The following is a 20,350-nucleotide window of genomic DNA, read 5'->3' as shown; positions in this document are numbered from 1 at the left end:
GTATTTTTAATTTCCTCTCTTCTGTAGAGGGTGTTTCTCTTGATTTCCAGTATTTGGCATAAACCATGCGTGCCGCTGATATCATATATAGTATTACACTAATTTGGTTATGTGACAGTTTAGCTTGTATTACGCCCACAATGTTTAGTAAGAACAGCTCTGGTAGGAGGGGAAGATTTATTTTTAGTGTTTCTTGCATCATTTTGTGTATATTTTTCTAGTATCTTTGAGTGTTCTTTCATTTTGGCTAATCTAACAGAGGTTAAGTACCATCTGTGAAAATTTGTTAGATAATTTTCTTTTAGCATATTACATTCAGTAAATTTCTGATTGCATTTCCACGATTATTCCCACATTTCTAGGGGTATTGGTCTGCCTATATTTTGCATCCATTTTACCATGGTTTCTTTAATAGATTCTTCCTTCAACTCAATCTCTAAAAGTAATTTATAGGTTTTCTTAATAAAACCTTTCACCCCTCCCATGAGAATTTTATCCAAGTCTTTCCTTTATGTCTCTGTTCCTTCACTTTTAATATCTTTACTAAATTCTTTGCTTAATTTTAGATAATGGAACCAGTCGATTATTATCCCTTCTTGTTCTAGTTGTTCTCTCAACTTGATTTTAATTTCTCCCTTCATATCTGTTAGAAGGTCTTCATATTTGATCCACTTGTAGTCTCCCAAATTCACTTTTATGGAAGGCTTCTTGTAATGAAGCCCATCGTGGAATTTTTGGATACAAAAAACTCTTATAGGATTTCCAAACTCCAAATATTGCTTTCCTTAGACAATGTAAATTAAATTCTTTATCTATTTGGGGAGAGTCATGACATACTGTAAATATGTGTGCCATTCTAGTTTCATTTTGATTTCTTCTAAATCTAACGGTTTCTGATTATCCAGCAAGATCCAATCTCTTGCCCATAAAAGTGTACATGCATTGTAATATAGTTGGAGATTGGGGAGACCCAGCCCCCCTTTTTATTTTCTATCTTGCATGACTGCGATCTTTATTCTGTGTTTTTTTCCCCTGCCAGATGAAGTTTGCCATGCCTTTTTTCCAGCTAGTAAATGGTTTTTTATTTGTCAGTATGGGCAATGTTTGGAATAAAAATAGCATTTGGGGCAGGGCACACATTTGTATTGTTGCCACTCTATCCAGAAGCGACAATTGTTTATTATTCCAATTATTTAGATATTTTTTATTATTATTCCAAGTGCTGTCATAATTATTTTTGTAGAGGTCCACATTTTGGTTAGTAATTGTAATTCCTAAGTATTTGGTTTTACTCACTATTTGAAATTCTGTTTTTTCCTTAAGTGCATCGATTTCCTTTGATGTTAAGTTTTTGGTTAGGATCCCACTTTTAATTTTATTTAGTTTAACGTCAGCAATATCCCCAAATCCTTTTAAAATTTTCTCCTATTTTTGGATGCCTGTTATCGGATTATCTAGGAAAATTACAATATCATCCGTATAAGCCCGCAGATGATATCTATGATTTTGTATGGTTGGTACTTTGATTTCCTTCTCGTTCTGGATTTTTTAAATCAATATTTCCATGGCCATTATAAAAAGGAGTGGAGAAAGAGGGCATCCTTAGCGTGTTCCTTTGGTGATATTGCAATTTTTTGTTCTTTGACCATTTACCAGTATCTGGGTCTTTTGAGATTTATAAATATTTTGTATACTATTTGAATATCTACCACAGATTCCACATTCTTCTAAAAGAGTAATCAAATATTCCCAATTTATGTTGTTGAATGCCTTTTTTAAATCCAAAAACACTGCCCCTGATTTATAGTCTTTTATAAAGATTATAGGATTCCAAAATATTCAGTTAACACTCTAATGTTGTTTTTTAGATATCTCCTAGGGAGGAAACCAGCTTGTTCCTCAGATATCCATTTCCTTAGGATTTTTTTTAACCTGTCTGCTAGTATTGATGCATATATTTTATAATCCAGGTTAAGGAGTGTAATTGGGTGGTAATTAGATATATGTTCAGGATTCTTTCCTTCTTTCAGTATTAATACTGTTAAAGATTGTCCCCATGTTTCAGGTATTTTACCACTATTGGTTTTTTAATGGTATTGTGTAACCATATTGACAACTCCTCTCTGAAAACTTTGTAATATTTGGCTAAGAATCCTTCTGGTCTCAGGGCTTTTTCTTCCTTCAGATTTGCAATTGCAATTTCTACTTCTGCCAGAGTTATAGGGGAGTTGAATATTTCTAGTTGTGGTTTAGATATTTGTGAAGGTTGACATCCTTTTATATATTCTTGGATTTTTCTCTTTTTATCTGTGTTACTATGTCTGCTGTAAATAATTTTTGGAAGTAGTATTCTGTTATTGTTTTCAGGTCTTGTTGTGTTGTATATTCATGACCATTCTCTATAAGTTTTACTATTGTTTTTTTGTTTGTTTTTTCCCTTTTTAATTTAACAGCAAGCCATTTTCCTACCTTATTGGCATTTTCAAAATGGTAATGTTTTATATATTTTATTTTGTTCATTACGTAATGTGTTATTTTGTGATTTAGTTGATTTCTAATTGTTTGTATTTCGTAGTATAAAACTTTGTCATTGGGTTTTACTGTGTATTCTTGTTGTTTAATTTTGAGTTTGTCTGTCAGCTCTTTCTCTTTCCTTTCTTAGCTTTCCTATGTATTATTTCCTGTTGTGGCATCTGAATGCTCTGACAGAGAAGGCTAACAATACCTCACAAAACTACAAATTCCAGAATTCCATAGCATTGAGCCCTGGCAGTTTGGTGTCAAACTGCATTATTTCTGAAGTGCAGATGCAGCCTGGGTCCATCTTATTCCCTGGCCACAGTCAGTAGCAGCCGATGAATTCCATGTCAATGAGTCAGCTCTAATGCTTAGTCCATAATCTTTGCAGTCCAAGAGGAACTATTCAAAGTGCTGAACTATTTGAGAGTTAAGATTCAGCACCTCAAATAGCTCCTTTTAAAGTCTGGACCAAAACCCAGGGCAGATTCATTGCCATTCTGAAACAGAAGCTACCAATCTTCTGTTGTACTTTAAAACATCTACAGAGAATTTTGTCAATAAGAAACCAGTAAGATATTTCCCAAGAAACTTTCCAGATCTGATATCTAGATCCAAGACTTCAACTCTCCATTTTCCTTAAAGCATCATAAAGTTAACACTTACAATGCCCTGAATCTGATTTGTACTTGTTGCACCAGGTGGGTGTGCAGTAGCTGCCATTTTCTGAGCCAAGGATCGCGAGCCATAGAGTGAATCAGAAGGGGTCCATCGAACAAAGGCTTCTTCACCATCAAAGAAAATGAGCTTCAAGGAGAGATCTGGCCTGGCACTCAAGTTCATCTGCTGTGGAAGGATGCATGGAGAAAGTAGAACATGAGGACACAAACTGAAGAGTGACACAGAAAAGAAGAGAGGGAGAGGAAGCAAGTACCTTCAGTGAATGAAGTTGTGTGTCCAGGGCACGTGCCAGTTCTAGCATCATAGCGCATGGCACGGCTGAGTCACTGGCTCCCACAAAGACTTCACCATCCAATTGCGGTGGAAAGTATTTGGAATCATAATGGCAAGCGAGGACCAAATGGCGCTTGGCAAAAGGATTGAGGGTGCTGATTATATTTGAAAACGTGCGGTAGCCATAAGGCGTATGGCTCTGAAACGTATCCTCTTCGACAACCCAGCCAGCCTGGAGGCCATGCAAACGGTGCTTGATATGCTGAAATATAGACATGCCACAGGTCAGAGCAAGAATACCACTACATATTTCCCAGCCACCTTTGCAGGAACAAGAGAACTTCCTTAAAAGAGCTGAACTGAAATTGCAACCCTGAAATAATATCAAAACTTGTACATTGGAAAAGTAATGTTCATTCTGTTTACAGTATTTCTGTACTGCCTTTTGAAACCAAACAGGTCAGTACAGAAGCAACAACAATGCAGTAGTGACATAAAAATCAGGCCTGGAGCCAATTGAATCAATTGCTGAATGGTAAGTCTATCTGGGACTAGCAATTGGATTTAGGCCATAAATAAAATGTTAAAAGTAATTTTTAAAACCCACAACAATGCTATTAAAGACCCAGTTAAAAGATACATCTTGTCACCTTACCTAACCATAGCAAAAGTAGGGACTAGTTGTAATTCCAAACAGAATACATTCCTGAATTTGGAAGTTCCACAGGGTAAAATTTGATTGTGTACGTGTGCATGTTAAATGGCATATGTTTTAATCTGGTTTTAATTTTTTTATTGTTTAATCTTGTTTTAAACTTTGTATCTTGTGGGTGTTAGCAATGTTTTTTAATTTGTTGAAAGCCACTTTCAGCCTCAAACTGGGAAAAAGGTGAGATAGAAAATCATCATCATCATCACCATCATCTACCTTATCTGATCCATAAGTGCACCTCTGTGAGTGAGGCTGCCTTTAAAAGAAGCAAATATATTGTTTTTGTTGTTGCTTATCTGCCTCGCTCCATGGATTGAAGTGGGGAACAACAATTAACAGACAAACAACATCAGGTACAACACATGTCAATTTAAAAGGACAAATAAGATACTGTATGCACATATTAAAACAATCCATATCCATTCATCATTTAAAATTCACAATTTAAAAAACAGCTTTCTTGTCAACATTTCATCTTTACTTAGGGACAGATTGCAAATAAACACACAACTTGATGAAACAGAGAGGCATTCTCTGATTGACCCTGGTTGGCTATTTAAGAAGAAGGAGATTAAGGAGCAAGAGGGTGCATCTCTATATCATTCCCTTATTATTTATTTGTTTGTTTGTTTGTATCCAGCTCTTTTCCCAGGACTGGGACTCAGAGCGGCTTCACAGCATTAAAAACAGTACAATTAAAAGCATAAAAATAAAATAATAATAATAATAATAATAATAATAAGTACATTGAAAATGAATTAAATTATTACAATATTAAAACATATAGTTATTAAAAGAATAAAATGTATTTCAAAAATGATAAAACTGTAAATGAGGGGGGGACTGTAACAAATTTTTAAAATGGTCCAACATCCAAGCCTGTTCTTATAGCAATTCCTTAAACACCTGTGTGAATAGGTAGGTCTTCACCTGCTGACGGAAGGCCGTCAAGGAGGGAGCCATTCTGATCTCCCTGGGAAGGGAGTTCCAGAGTCTAGGGGCAGCCACTGAGAAGGCCTTCTCTTGCGTCCCCACCAGAGGATCTCAGAGTCTGGGCCAGTTCATACCAGGAGAAACGGTCTGCCAAATAGGGTGGATCTGAGCCATGTAATTAACCCCCTGCCATGCAGGAAATCTGATTCAAAGCATCCCTGACAGAAAGCCATCCAGCTTTGGTTTAAAGACCTCCAAGGAAGGAGACTCCACCACACTCCGAGGGAGTGTGTTTCACTGTCGAACAGCCCTTACTGTCAGGAAGTTCCTCCTAATGTTGAGGTGGAATCTCTTTTCCTGTAGCTTGCATACACTGCTCCCATTCCTATTCTCTGGAGCAGCAGAAAACAAACTTGCTCCTTCCTCAGTATGAACATCCCTTCAAATATTTAAATAGCACTATCATATCACCTCCTAACCTTCTCTTCTCCTGGCGAAACATCCCCAGCTCCCTAAGTTGTTCCTCATAGGGCATGGTTTCCAGACCCTTCACCTTTTTAGTCGCCCTCCTAGTTTGATGCCATCTGCAAATTTAATGTGTATGTCCCCAATTCTGTCATCCAAGTCAGTGATAAAGATGTTGAATAGCACTGGGCCCAGGACATAGCCCTGTGGGACCCCACTGGTCACTCCTTACCGGGATGAAAAGGAGTCATTATTGAGCACCTTTTGGGTTCGGCCGGTCAACCAATTACAAATCCATGTAACAGTTGCATTGTCTAGGCCACATTTCACTAGCTTGTTTGTAAGAATGTCATGGAGAACCCTGTCAAAAGCCTTACTGAAATAAAGATATACTATATCCACAGCATTCCCTTCATCTACCAAGCTGGTAATTTTATCAAAGAAAGAGATCAGATTTGTCTGGCATGACTTGTTTCTCTGAAACCCATGTTGACGTTTTGTGATTATGGAATTGCCTTCTAGATGTTCACACACTCTCTGTTTAATGATCTGCTCTAGAATATTAATATTAAACTTAATTAAATGAGTGGCAAGATAATTAATTTCATTAATGTTACTTAATTAACTTTTTCCAGCATTAATAATATAGTTAATATTGAGCTAGTAGCTTAATGGGAGAGTGGCTTTTCCAGGATACTGCTGTATGGACATGGAGTGCCATTCTGGAGGTTCTGACCCTCTCTGCAATCAGTCAGAAGTGCAGATCCTGGAAAAATAACTGTTTTGGATTATAATTCTCAGAATCCTCCAACCAGCTAGGGTAGATGTAGTCCCAAAAAATAACTTTTCAAAGTTGGAACAGGAGAAGGAGTCAACCAGGAGTTTGTGTATGGATGAGGCTAACGGGTAGGAGCCAGTTGATTACGGCAAGTACTAAACAAAAGTGCAAGTATGTTAAGGATACACCTACAACCTGGATCCCATCCACCCCTCCACAGCCATACTTTCTTCATGTTCTTAATTGCAAAAAATAGGGAAACCATTTTTTTTAAAGAAGTGGAGCTTTGAGGCAGTTTACAAATCCAACTGAAATCTAAACAAAACCTAGGAAAAGGCAATCAGGTTCTATTCCTTAGCAATCACATCACTTAATGACATTTAATTGCCTTCCACTGAGGGCAGACCTCACTGTTTCCTTAGCAATGTGTCTCATCTGCTCAGAAACTATCTCTGTGGCATACTATAATATCATTAGGCTCAAGGTCTAATGGGGCCTTATATAACATGCTGATACTTGTCCACAATAAAACCTCTGTACAAATTAAAAGTGATGTGTCGAAAGGCTATTTATTTAGAAAATGGATACAAATGGTCTCTTCTATGAAGTCACAGAAAGGAAGCCAGCCCCCCATGCTCATGAGAATGAAATTAGACATAACTACATGTGGCATTACCATTGGCAACAAAGAAAGGTCTGCCAGTTTGCCTTTCTGTGTGTTTACTAGGACAGAAACCCCAAATAAAATCACGTTAAATGAAAGAACTAGAGAAGGTACCCAATGGAACATCTCCAAAGTAGGAGAGTCAGGGCATGAACAGTTATTGAATAAAAAATCACCTTTTACACCTTTCAAGTATTAAGGAATGTGAATGTAACAAACACGTAGCAAAGAAATATTAATCTATGGGGGAAATGACAACTTAGTACAATGAGTTGCCTGTCTTGGATGGGAACTGATTCCAAATATACCCAGGTATTATTAGTTTTGTCCATGCCAAGTGGTCTAAATGGCTATTTTATCATAAACGTTCTTAAGTGCAGGAGACACACAGTAAGGGCCTTTATCAATATACCTTCAAACTGTCAAAGAACAGTTATCTCTCCATCAAGTTTCAGATATTGTTCTCTTCCCCCATATCAATATATATTCTTGTTAGAACATGCCCAATGATTGCTCTGCTAGAGATGTCACTGTTATGCTCTTTACTTAGGCAATCTGCCGGTAAATCTCCTAGGAGACACAAGACTTCAGTGCAACTGATGCTTTGTGAAACAGTCTATCTCTTTTAGTGCTTCATTAACTGTAGAGTAAATGTACCTATCCTTCCATTCCTGCTGTACTAAGAGGGCTCACCATTGCTTTATGGCTTTTTCAGAGAATCAGGCTTTAGGATGACGAATATGAAATGGTCCTTATTTTGTGGCTATATTTTGTATCTCAGGAATACAAATTTTCCTCCAGTCAATATATCAATTGCTAGTGGCTATTGTTAAGGCATTACTGATGAGAACATCCTCTCCACCTCCATTCCATGAACTTTAATTCTGTAGTTAGACAACAATAGCCAGAATCTTGATGGTACACTACACTAGTAGTATAGTGTTTTTTCTTTGGGTCATACAATGTCAGGGAGGGAAGGCAGACAAAATCTGCTCTTTTCAAGCAGCCTATTTCTCCAATACCATATTTCCTTCATGACTGCAGCAACCAAAGCCTTTTTCGGTCTACATCCCCCCCTCCCACCTATACCAGTGCATTTACTCCAGTGTAGTGCATCAACAGGACACCAGCCAGTAACTTCTACTTGTATGGCAGGGGGTTTGGACTTGATGGTCCTTGTGGTCTTTTCCAACTCTATGATTCTATTATTCTATTTTATGTGACCATGAATTTGTTACAGAATGCAAATTCAGTGCTCCTTCAGGAAGTAGGATGGTAGATATCATTGTCTCAGTTGATCAAAATGCCCTGACACCCTGACATTACAAGTACTGGATCCACTGTAATACTGCCTGCCATGCCAACACCATGTTTGAGCATTTGTACAGCATCGTTATTTTGGTGGAGGAAAGACACCAGTATGGTTTCATGATTCCTACAGCAAGACTGTTCGCTTTCAGTCTGTTAAGTGGGAAAGGAATATTACCAACACTTTGTCTGGGCTACTGTGATTTTTATGTTCATATGTTTGGTGCTGTAGTACAAGTGAAAAGGCTTCAGTGACTTTCTTAGTGGGACGGTCCTTATAATGCTATGGATGCAGATAAATGTCCTGCAGGAAGAATAATTTACAAGAACTAGTGTGTGTGAATCAACTGAGAGATTCAAGAGGCAGTTGATGAGAAAAACCTGGGAAAGAGACAGGGTTTCAGACTATATTTCCAATCTGTTTAGCCTCACCTGACGAACTGCGTAACTTCCTGGTGATCCTGGATATCTCTCTATCAATATTGGGTGTAGATCATTCTGCCACATTCGATTGACATCTGTATGCACAGCAACTTGTTGGATACGTGTCACATTTAAAATGGTTGGCCGGTGGGAATACTGTGGATAGAATAAAAGGTGAGATTATGACAATAGGCTACTGTAAGATGTTTGGCTGTCATGCTTTATCCAGTTGCTAGTGTCACTTAAGAGTAGAAGAACTGAATCAGTTGCTGAATGATAAATCAACACATATATTAAACTAATTATTTTGGTTCATTTATTCTAGTGGGCCTAGTAACTGGATATAGGCCTAAATAGTGAAGGATATATACATATATTTAAGAGTACCTTTTATCTGCTTTTCTATTAATACAAGCATGGGAAGTGGCTAACAATGGAAGAAAATTGTACTCTTTGGAAACTTCATTTTTAGCGTGCTTGGTATTATGGCTAAATCCTAATTTTCTTGAAATAGGAATACTGTAATGGAAAGTATACTTGTTAAGTTTTCTTGCTGACTATGATTAATTTTTTTAAAATGCTTTTAACTAACACAGCCCTCTGACTCAAATTCTTGTGCATGTAGTTAAAGAAAAAAACGTCCAAAATAAAAGCAGGCAAATAAACAAATTTAGCAAGAAAATAAGTAAAAGGCTTAAAAATCAAGTCACCATCCTGAGAAAACAGAACATGGGCTTATTTATGCCAGTCTTTGCCATGTAGCAATAATACTATGGTCAAGCTATTGTTGAAGTAAACATGTTCTTTCAAGCTACAGAGGAAAATTCCCAATATAGAATGGAATTCAAAGTCATAGCCGTGTTTGTCTGGATCAATATGCAAAGGGATCTTGTAGCGCCTTTGTGTGTTTCTGCGATAATGTGCCTGTATGGTAGGGAGATGACGAAAAAAATAAAATAGTAATAACCATGCAAAGTGACTTGACACCATATGGTGTGGATAACCCAGGGGTGTTTTGCCTGCTGGGTTTCGATCCACTTTCAGAAAATCCAGGATTGAGTCAATTTTTTATGTCTGCTTTGGCCCTTAGTCTACAAAAGTTTATACTACCCCCTTCTTTCTCTCAAAGGTGCTACAAGATTTCTTTGCATAGAATAGAATTGCTGTAGTAAGGATAATCACTGATTTAAGTATTAATGCTGTAAGAACTGTTAAACAGTTGAATAGACTGCCTTGGAAGAGGGTCGACCCTCCTTCTTTTGAGGTTTTAAACAGAGGTTCAATGGCCATCTTTCAGGAGTGTTTTAGCTGTGTATTCCTGCATGGCAGAGGATTAAACTAGATGCCTCTTATGTTTCTTTCTAAAGCTGTAATTTTCTAATTCTGTGCTGATGCATAGGGGTCAATGTACACATGATAGTGTATCATTTCTACACTATACAGTTAAAGCAGTATGATGCCACTTTAAGTATCTTGACTCCATCTTATGGATTCCTGGGATTTGGTGAAGGGCTTAGCATTCTCTGCTAGGGAGCTCCAGTCCAGACCTGTAAATGATGGCACCATAACTCTTTAGCAAGAAATTCTAAGTATCACACCAAACTACAGATCCCAGACTTTTATGGGTGGACCTACAGCAGTTTAAAGTGGTATCAAAAAGCGGTATATATGTGTAGTGTGAATACATTCCAAAAGCAGAGTACAGAGCACCAGCAAACAAAAACCTCAAAAAAGCAAACAAAAAAACTCCATCTTTTCCTTGCCCATCTCAAAGTCACCCAAGCACCCACACTTTCCTTACAATATATGGCTGTCTTTATCTTTAGTCTAGTGGGTAGGATTACTAAAAATGAGCCGGTACAAAAATTCAGAAGCACCAGAGTCGTTCTCTCCGCAGGGCTCTAAGACTACATACACTCTGCAGAAATAACCCAGTTTGACACTACTTTAACTGCCCTGGCTCAATGCTATGGAATTTTGGGAAATGTAGTTTGTTGTGGCTCCGGAGCAGAGCTCTGCTTGTTCAGTGCCAAGAGCTGATCTAACTGTGTAGTTTGGCTATCTGTGAGTTTCACAAACAGAAACAGTGATATGAAAGCAATACAACATTTTATAATTCCCTGGAGTTCCAGGGAATGTAACAAATGTTTACTTTAGAAAGGATGAGTAGAGAGTCCTATGAAAGCAGGCAGGCAGGCAGACATCCTTTCACACACACACACCTACCATTTTGCCTCTTAAAGGAACTGTGGATTATACTTCCAGTTTCCCTTGTCTGATAAACTCCTGTGTTTAACTTGTCACAAAGCAGTCCTGTATCTAAAGGATTGTCAGGAGACAAGCCTCTGCTTTCTTCGAAGGGGTACTCTGACCAAATTTGGGCAAAAAAAAACTATAAAAAGGAAGAGCAAAAGGTAACTTAAAGTTGCCCTCATTCAGCGAGCATTTTGACAGCTGACTAAGGAGGGTGCTTGGTCTTGCCCTTTTCAGTAGGCCTAGGCAAAAGCAAACTACTACTGCTGCTGTGTTTTTTCTTCATAGATAGATAGATTTAGAGATAGCCTGTGTGACCACCTCTGATGTTGATTAGCAATGTGTGTCCTGGTTGTCATCTGTGAAATGTCAGAGGGTATATTTGGTCTCTTTAAAACTCTCATCAAAGCACTGTTTAGTGGAGATGAAGTTCTAACCATCCATTAGTGTGCCATTTGTAGGATAAAACTTTTCCCAGTAGAACATATTTGGGAAGGGAGAATTGAAAGTGAGGAAAGCAGGATATGCTGGGGAGGAATGAGTGTTGCTTGCTGTTTTGCCATTCTCCTGTGGCTTCCTGCTTTCCTTCCACAGAGTTCAATATCTGTGTTCCAAAGAGCATATGTACAGTTTCAAAAGCCACAAAAATGGTGATGGTGGTGAAGAGCGCCTTAGAGATGAGAAAGCAAATGTTCTAAGCACCCCCTTTCCTGCACTGGTAGTTCTCCAATTTTATTTTAATTTTTACAGAAATAACTCCAGGATTCTGATTTATACATTAGTATTTTAAATGCTGATTGCACATTTGTGTGTGTATTTAATCCCTCGAGGTTCATCTCTGTAGGCTTTCTAAAGGGGACAGGCATGTGCAGCACTGCACCTGGGGCAAGAAATTAGGGTTGCCAGGTTGGGACCATCCCAGGCTTGAAATTTGATTCTTTGTGGTGTCACAGAAGGGATGCCGTGGTGGCAGGGACGTAGCCAGGATTTTGGGAAGGTCCAGACTAAGTGCCACTATTATAATGGGGCTTGGGTGTGGCAGTGTAGTAGCACACACTATTCATTGTATCTAATGGAAGGGGGGGTCCAGACCCTATGGACCCCCCCCCTTGGCTACGTCCCTGGTGGTGATGTTATGAGGGCAAAGAACAGCCCCTGGGGTGTCATTAAGGATGAAAAATTAAGCATTGAGATCGGTTGGAGAGAGTACACCATTCAAATAAAACACCAGGTCCACAAATGTACAATTTATACCCACGTTTTAAGGCCGCACTTATGTGCTGAGATTCCTTCACCCTGAGGGCCAGGGAAGAGGAACCAGCCCCTGAAACTAAGGCCATGAGATCCAGCAGTCACAGGCAAGATGTATGATCAGGTCCCTTTCCCTGAATTTAGTAAGTGATATTACAGGGGCAAGTGGATGCTGTAATTTATTTTGCAATGTACCGTTTTCTCACTCTCCAGGCCTAAAAGACCTGGGCTCTGCAGTGGTTGTGGCACTGGGGATTTGCTCTCGTGTCCCCAGAGAAGCCACTTAGAAATCACGGATATTCATTTCGATACAGTTTAAAGTCCTGTTGATTTCCCCCTAAGATGATTTTAGGGGGGTGGTATTCTGTGGAGGACACATTCTGCCCCAAACATCCTCCCCTTCTGAATCTACAAAACCAACAACAACAACAAAAAACCACCTGTGCATAAATCCTCAATTTGGATTGCCAGATCTTAAGGCTTGGCCCTAACTCTCCAGTTTTCATGGATCATCATAAGTAGGAGACAAAAGTGCAGTCTTCTTGGGCTAAGCTTCAGGAAAGAGGAAAGAAGTGTGTGCAGATCTCCTGCTCAGCTAATGCATCAGCTGCTCACTGCAATTTGCTAGGCTTAATTGATCTATGTATTTATTTATCTGCCTTCTTCCCACCCAGCCAGTACTGTGCTATCTGTACTGGCTCACCCTCTACTTTCCTCTGAATCCTTCTTATGGCTAGAAGCAAATAGGCTAGATTAAATGTTCCCCTTCCCATTTACCTAGGTAGGTGAGAAGGAATATTTTCCTCTCATTTTGCCTTGATTTGGGAACAGTCCCTTTAGCTAAGAAACCATGGTAACCGTGTGTCCCTGCACATCTTGTTGGAGTGGAATTCCCATTATTCCTCACCCGTTTATGGTGATTAGGACCGCTAGGATGTGTAGTACAGCATGTAGAGGGGCTATATCCAATGTTATGATTTCCACTCATGCTATGGGATTTCCCCTTTTCCTACCCCTCTGGAGCCTTCTAAGCACTCCCTGAACCTGCACCAGAGATCTCCCGATTTTCCAGAGCAAACTGGGTCTCACACAGGGGCTGCTAGTTTTGAAGCAGAATGACTAAAGGTCTGTCTTCTCCTTCATGAGTAAGGTCATGCTCTGCTAGCATCTGAAACATTGGCTTGGGCCCAAGTTACTTACGGGACTGCATCTCCCTATATAATCCGCCCCACACTCTTAGAACATCGGGTAAGAACCTATTGGAAATAGCAACCTTTAAATATGTTGCTACTTCTCAAAGAGCATTCTCATCAATGGCTCCGAGACTTTGGAATAGTCTTCCTGAGGAGATCCGCTTGGCGGCCTTGCTTAGAAACATTTAGAAAAGCAGTTAAAACCGAGCTTTTTAGCCAAGCATACCCCACCTGATATGAATACCCCCCTGATATGTTATGAATGATATGCCCCTGTCTGTGTATGATCCTTGTCTTGCTTGTTGATGTTATTGTCTGATGTTGGATATTTTATTGTTTTAGCTGCTTTTAACTGAATTTTTATGTAAGCACTGTGTGCTATTATTTAGTCTGTAAAACTGCTTCGATCCACCGGGAGAGGCGGAGAAACATAAATAAATTTTATTATTATTATTATTGGGGATTGAATATGGGAGTTAATCACAAGGACCAAATCTATAAAATGGGCTGCTGAATCTTTGTTGTAGAATTCCCTACTTGTTTTCATTTCATTTTGTGGTGGGGAATGCTTTTGTATTCCTCCATCCATGCATTCACCAGACCCATCTGTTTATCTTCAGCAAGAAGACTGCATCATGCACCTTCATGACGTGTTTCCATTTACTCCCAGCCTTTATTTCACGTGTGTTTTCTTTCCTCTGGAATCTGACCCTTCTACTTCATGCTGAGATAATTGGGCTGAGTGGGAGGTATTGATTTATATACCAGCCTACCTCATCACATATTTAATGGCACATATGTGCCATTAGCCAACTAGATCATCTATTGTTTAAGAGATGCAACATCCCTTCTGGGCATTCAGTCCATACCATGCACAATAACAGATTAAATGACAATGTAAAAGGCATAAGGGTAGAACAATGCTCAGAACTGAATCCTCCCACATATCATCACCACTCATGTCAATCCTTGCTGAGAAATGCTGTTTTCAGTCCTTCTTTCTCTCAAACCCTTGACGGAGAGGTCTGTGACCTCTTCCCCTCCCACTCCAATTTCCATCCTCATAAGCTTTCCTCCCCAGTTTATGTTTATTTTCAGATTCCCACCTATCACACACAGACACCCAGCAAAGAGTGGGGAAAATACAAAGCAAGTCAGACAACAGGTAAAGAAAGACTCTTGACCCACCTTTTCCTGAGTCCAGTCTGCTCTGCCTTCCCGGCACCTCACTAGCCCAGGGAGAAAGGCTATGGCCAGGGAGAAGACCCAGGCCAGGCACAAGGAGGCTGCTGCCTTGCTGCCTCTGGCTCCCTTAGCCATGTTATCTTCTGCAGGAACAGTTTCCCCTTTTAATGTAGCAATGTAGGGGCTGCTAATTCTCTCTATGCGCACATGAGAGAGACGGCTTTGGGGGCAGCGATGAAGCAACTCAGCCTTCTTTCTCACACAGAATGAGGCTGGTAAAGCAGGCAGGAGAGAGGACTACAGTCAGGTCACTCAGAGCCACTCTGCATGAGGCTCATTCTTGCTTCTGAACCTGTTTCTTGCCAGCCTGCCTCTCTGGCCAGCTTCATTCAAACAGGGAGATGTTGATTCCCACCATCCAATCAGTCCCGCCTTGCCTATCATCATTTCCTCAGGGATGTGAATTTTTGTCCCTGGCACCACGTCAGCAGCATCAGCATCAGGAGGACAGCATATGACTAATCCCCGCCTCAGCCTTGGGCAGCAGCCACCGCAGGATGGGTTCTCCCCCCCTCTCCCTGCTTCATTTCCTCTGCTCTTCCTTCCTCAGCCAGAGATACAGCTCAACAATATCTCTGGGTACTGGATTGGCTGCTGTGTGTGTACGTTTCATATGTGTGTGCATGTGTTTCATTAGAAAATGGGCAATCACTTTGAGTTTCCTCCCCTAAAAAGTTCTAACGATGGAAATCAGGCACAGTGATTTCTATTGTTAAGGTGCCCTTTCAGCTTCATGAGTCCATGAGCATCAATTTCAGATGTGTTGGGTGAAAGGCATGTATTTTGCTCCCAGAAAGAAGACAGGACAGCCTAACTTTTACCTCTCTTTTTCAAATCTCAACATTATTAAGTCGAAGGCTTTCACGGTCGGCATCCATGGTTTTCTTGTGGGTTTTTCGGACTATGAGGCCATGTTCTAGAAGAATTAATTCCTGACATTTTATCAGCAGCAGTAGCTGGCATTTTCAGAGATACCCAGCTCCCTAAGCCACTTCTCATAGGACCTTTCATAATTTTGATTGCCCTCCTCTGGAAAAGCTCCAGCTTGTCAATATCTCTCTTGAATTGTGGTGTCCAGAACTGGACACTGTATTCCAGTTGAGGTCTGACAAAACAGAACCGAGTGGTACCATTACTTCTCTCAGTCTAGACACTGAACTCCTATTAATGCAGCCAGAATTCCATTGGCTTTTTAAGCTGTCACATCACACTACTGACTCATATTCAGTTTGTACTCTAGTACGACACTTAAATCCCTTTCACATGTACATCAGTCAAACCAGGTGTCACCCATCCTATATCTGTGCATTTGATTTTTATGACCTAAGTGTAGTACCTTACATTTCTCCCTGTTGAAATTCATTTTGTTAGTTTTGGCTCAGCTTTCTAATCTATTCAGGTCATTTTGAATTTTGATCCTGTCCTCTGGGGTATTAGCTACTCCTCCTAATTTGGTGTCATCACAACTTTGATAAGCATGCCCACTATTCTTTTATCCAAGTCACTGATAAAGATGTTGGATAGCACTGGGTCCAGGACAGAACCCTGGGGCACCTCACTTGTCACTTCTCTCCAAGATGAAGAGGAGCCACTGTTGAGCACCCTGTGGGTTTGGCCGTTCAACCAATTACAAATTCACCTAACAGGTGCCTTGTCTAGCCCACATTATACTAGTTTGTTTGCAAAAATATCACAGGGGACCTTTTCAAAGGCCTTACTGAAATCGTCATCAAGAAAAAGATGGGGCGGCATTGGGAGAGAGAAATCATGCCAGCCCCTGGAGGCTGTGACACCCAGTGCAGGGATGATGCTACTTAGAGTGAGTCCAACCAAAAACAAGCTAAAGTATCTGAAGGCCTATAGCAAGGCAATAAATGTAGTTTAAAAATAGTTTTTCTGCTAAAATTATTGTAGCTACATAGATATGTTCAGCTGAGTTGTTTCAAGTGTTCAGGGATCTGCTACGATCTGGCTCAAAGGAGAATTTTAGCCACTCAACAGCCCCCTGTGAAGAATTCACCCATCATTTTGCAGATAAAATTGGCTGCTCCGATTCAGATGCCAGAGTTGATACAGATCTGGTGGATGTAATCTTGGCCCCTGCTTGACCAGTGTTAATGCATACTTTTCAGTTTGTGCAACCTGAGGATGTGGACAGGATCCTTAGAGAAGTGAGAGCCACCACATGTTTACTAGACCCTTGCTCTTCCTGGAAATAAACAGGCCAGAGGAGGACTTGCTGAGTGGGTAAAGGGGTAAGGGAGGCGATAAACGCCTCTTTATAACAAGGCAGGGCCCCAGCATGCCTCTTTTGAAATATCTTTCCTTGGATCCTACTATAATAGATAATTATAGGCCAGTCTCCAAGCTTCCATTTTTGGGCAAGGTTCAACTTCAGGGGCTCCTGGATGTTGAGTATTTGGATCCATTTCAATCTAGTTTTAGAACTGGTTATGGGTTAGAGAAAGCTTTGGTCACCCAGGTGAATGTTCTACACAGGGAATTGGACATGAGGAGTGTGCCCCTTTTGGTTCTGCTGGACCTCTCAGTGGCTTTTGATATCATTGACCATGTTATCCTTCTGAGACACTTCTCTGGGATGGGGTTTGGAAGTAGTTCTACATTGGCTCCATTCTTTCTTGGAGTGGTGCTCGGTGCTTGGGTGATTCCTGTTCAATTTCTTGGCCATTGGCCTGTGGAGTCTCTCAGGGCCCAGTCTTGTCCACTATGCTATTTAACTTCTACATGAAACTGCTGGGAGAGGTTGTCCAGAGTTTTGGAGTCAGGTGTTACCAGTGTGTTGATGATGCCCAGCTCTATTACTGCTTTGCACTTAATTCCAAGGAGGCTGTTTCTATGCTATACTGGTGCCCGGCAGCTGCAATGGACTGAATGAGGGGGGAAAAATATTGAAACCTAATAACTATTGAAACCCAAACTAACATGCTCCTGGTCAGTCAAAAGACAGATCTGGGAATAGGGATTTAGTCTGTGTTAGATGGGTTATGCTCCTCTTGAAAACTCATAGTTTGGCGGTACTCCTGGATTCAGCTCAGCCTGGAGGCCCAAGGTTTCAGCAGTGACCAGGAGTGCTTTTGCACAGTTGGAACTAGTGCACCAACTGCACCCATTCCTAGAGAAGTCACTTCTGGCCACAGTGGTACATGTCTTTGTTATATCCTGTTTGGATTACTCCAATGTGTTCTGTTTGGGGCTGCCTTTAAAAAGTGCTCAGAAACATCAGTTGGCTCAAAGAGCTGCAGCCAGGTTGTTAATTGGCGCTGGCTACAGAGAGCACATAACTCCCTTTTTATACAACAGCTTTGCTGGCTGCCAACCTGTTTCTGGGCACAATTCAAAGTGCTGGTGATGACCCATATGGCTTGGGTTCAAGTTATTATTAGAATTCTAAGATTGTCTGGAGAGGTCCTTCTCTCTGTCCCACCACCTTCTCAGGCTTATTTGGTGGTTACAGAGGAGAGGGCCTTCTTGGTGGCTGCTCCCAGAGTTTAGGATGGCCCCTACCTTGCTCTTTTGTTGGCAGGCCCAAACATTTCTGTACCATCAGGCTTTTGCAAAGTAACTAGGATTGTGCTTTTAATGCTGTATGGTTCTGTTTTTAAGGTTGGCATCCAGTTATTTAATGTATTTTATTTTTGTAATGTCTAATGTTTAATCTCCATGAACACTTTCTCTTTAAAACTTATATTTATACTTTTCATGCTTTGTATTGTTTTTAATTTGGATTGTTTTAAATATATTGCTAGCCCCTTTGAGTCTCATTATCGTGAGAAAGGCAGGGTACAAATTAATAAAACAACAATGACAATAACAACAACAACTTTCAAAAAACAAGAGCCCACCACCTTCTGCAGTTGTCAGTTCCACTGATGAACAGCTTTTACATTCAGTAAGTTCTTCCTATATTTAGGTGGAATCCCTTTTCTTGTAGTTTGAATCAATTTTGATCCTGCTAAGAGAATCACAGCAAATTTCAGATGAATATGTGCAGGGAAGTTTGTACAAGATCATCTTTGCATTTAGAGCTTTTCAAACTACATGCATGGCCAAGGAGCTATTTGATCGCTGGCAGAGCATAAATCTCCACCAGCATTCCTTTACTAGACTTCCCCTTCTGACTCTGCCAACAATCCCAGCTGATGGCACTAAAGCATGACATTGCAGCCAATTAGTGGTTTGGGATTGGGGGGGGGGAGAGGAGGATGCAGTTTTGCAATATGGAAAGATGACAAAACGTTGTTTTTTCTTCCCTCTACCACACTCACTGCAGGCCCAGTAGGAAAATGGCTCATCTTTGAATCACACCCTAGTGACTACTTATCCTTAGGTTTTTTGTGGTCAGTTGTTTTTAAAATGACATAAACCAGATAGCTGACTGTGGTTAAGAGATCTTCAACATTTTGGAAGAATAGGTGCAGTGCTTTTTGCAGCAAGGGAGTTTTGACATTGGGAGGAGAGGAGTGATTTGCTCCTCCTTACACATCTCCATGGGATTTTTGGCAATTTACATGAAAGCAGCAAATGTTATAGAGGAATTTATCTGAAAATTTTCAGACGTTTAGATGTAGTAGTTAGGAAGTTGTGAGGAATGAAAACAGATTTAAGGTTTTGAATTAAAAAGGTTTAGGAAGGACTATTCATAAATAACTTAAGTGCCACACTTCTACCATTCCTGTATACAGGTTATCCACTACATCCAGTAGTCACCTCTTTTGAAATAGGATGTTGATTTTTTCCACTTCAGGGTAGATCATTCTTAATGGGAAAATCAGAGCAATTGGTTACTTTAACCAAGCTGCATCTGAGCTGCCTGCAGTGTATTTGACAGAACTGCCTGCAGTTCTGATTCAACATTCTTATTGAATCTGTCTGTCTGGTTCATTATGAATGAGTGACAGGGAAGATTATTTTTTAAAATCACCTGTGGATGTTTTCTGGAATGACTAACAGGAGCAGGGTCTGGGACCACTCTTTTAAGTAATGTAACTCACTGTAGTTCAGTACTAAGAAACCATGTGGTCCTCATGATGCTGTTGGAATGCAATTCTCATCAGCCTAGTTAGCATATCCAATGATGAGGGAATATAGCCCAGCAGCATCTGAAAGACCAAGACAGTCTTTGGTCTCATTTATCTGACCTTACTTTGACTATCAGTCAAAGTTAAATCACACCCTTTTAGCTAGTCTGTATAAATATTTTTCTTGAGAGTGCAGAAGAATTTGTTTTCCCCTTTCCACATAATCACAGAACTGAATGGAACTGCAATCTCCAGTCCCCTGCCATGCTATGCCATACAATCCCCTGCCATGCAGGCATGTACTGTACAACTAAAATGTTCTTGAGAGATGGATATCCAACCTCTGTTTAAAGACCACCAAAGAAGGAAAATCCAACTGCTCCCCACTGTGGAACAGTTCTAACAGTTAAAAAGTTCTTCCTAATGTTGAAGAGAAATCTCTTTTTTTGTAATGTGAATCCACTGGTTCATGTTCTAGCCTCTGAAGCAGCAGAAAACAAGTTTGCTCCATCTTCTATATCTCTGTCTATATAAAGATGGCTATTCTGTCACCTCTCAGTGTTCTCCTCCCCAAATTAAACATACCCAACCACCTAAGACATTCCTTATAGAGCT

General features: G+C 40.2%; 1 protein-coding gene across 2 annotated transcripts in view; it reads right to left on the bottom strand.

Annotated features, from left to right (window-relative positions):
- Positions 1-20,350, bottom strand: part of QPCT (glutaminyl-peptide cyclotransferase) — a 39,851-nt gene that overhangs the window by 6,735 nt on the left and 12,766 nt on the right. The window contains exons 1-4 of one of the 2 annotated variants that reach the window (XM_042445311.1): positions 14,640-15,128; positions 8,764-8,910; positions 3,452-3,733; positions 3,184-3,363 (exon numbers count right to left, since the gene is read on the bottom strand). In XM_042445311.1, coding sequence (XP_042301245.1) covers positions 3,184-3,363; positions 3,452-3,733; positions 8,764-8,910; positions 14,640-14,771 — 741 coding nt within the window. In that variant the 5' untranslated portion in view covers positions 14,772-15,128. Of the gene's footprint in view, positions 1-3,183; positions 3,364-3,451; positions 3,734-8,763; positions 8,911-14,639; positions 15,129-20,350 lie in introns of those variants that run through there. The other variant, XM_042445312.1, reaches the window with a different exon arrangement.

Source organism: Sceloporus undulatus, chromosome 1, assembly GCF_019175285.1.
Source record: "Sceloporus undulatus isolate JIND9_A2432 ecotype Alabama chromosome 1, SceUnd_v1.1, whole genome shotgun sequence".
NCBI lineage: Eukaryota > Metazoa > Chordata > Lepidosauria > Squamata > Phrynosomatidae > Sceloporus > Sceloporus undulatus.
This window is presented reverse-complemented; position numbering and strand designations above follow the sequence as displayed.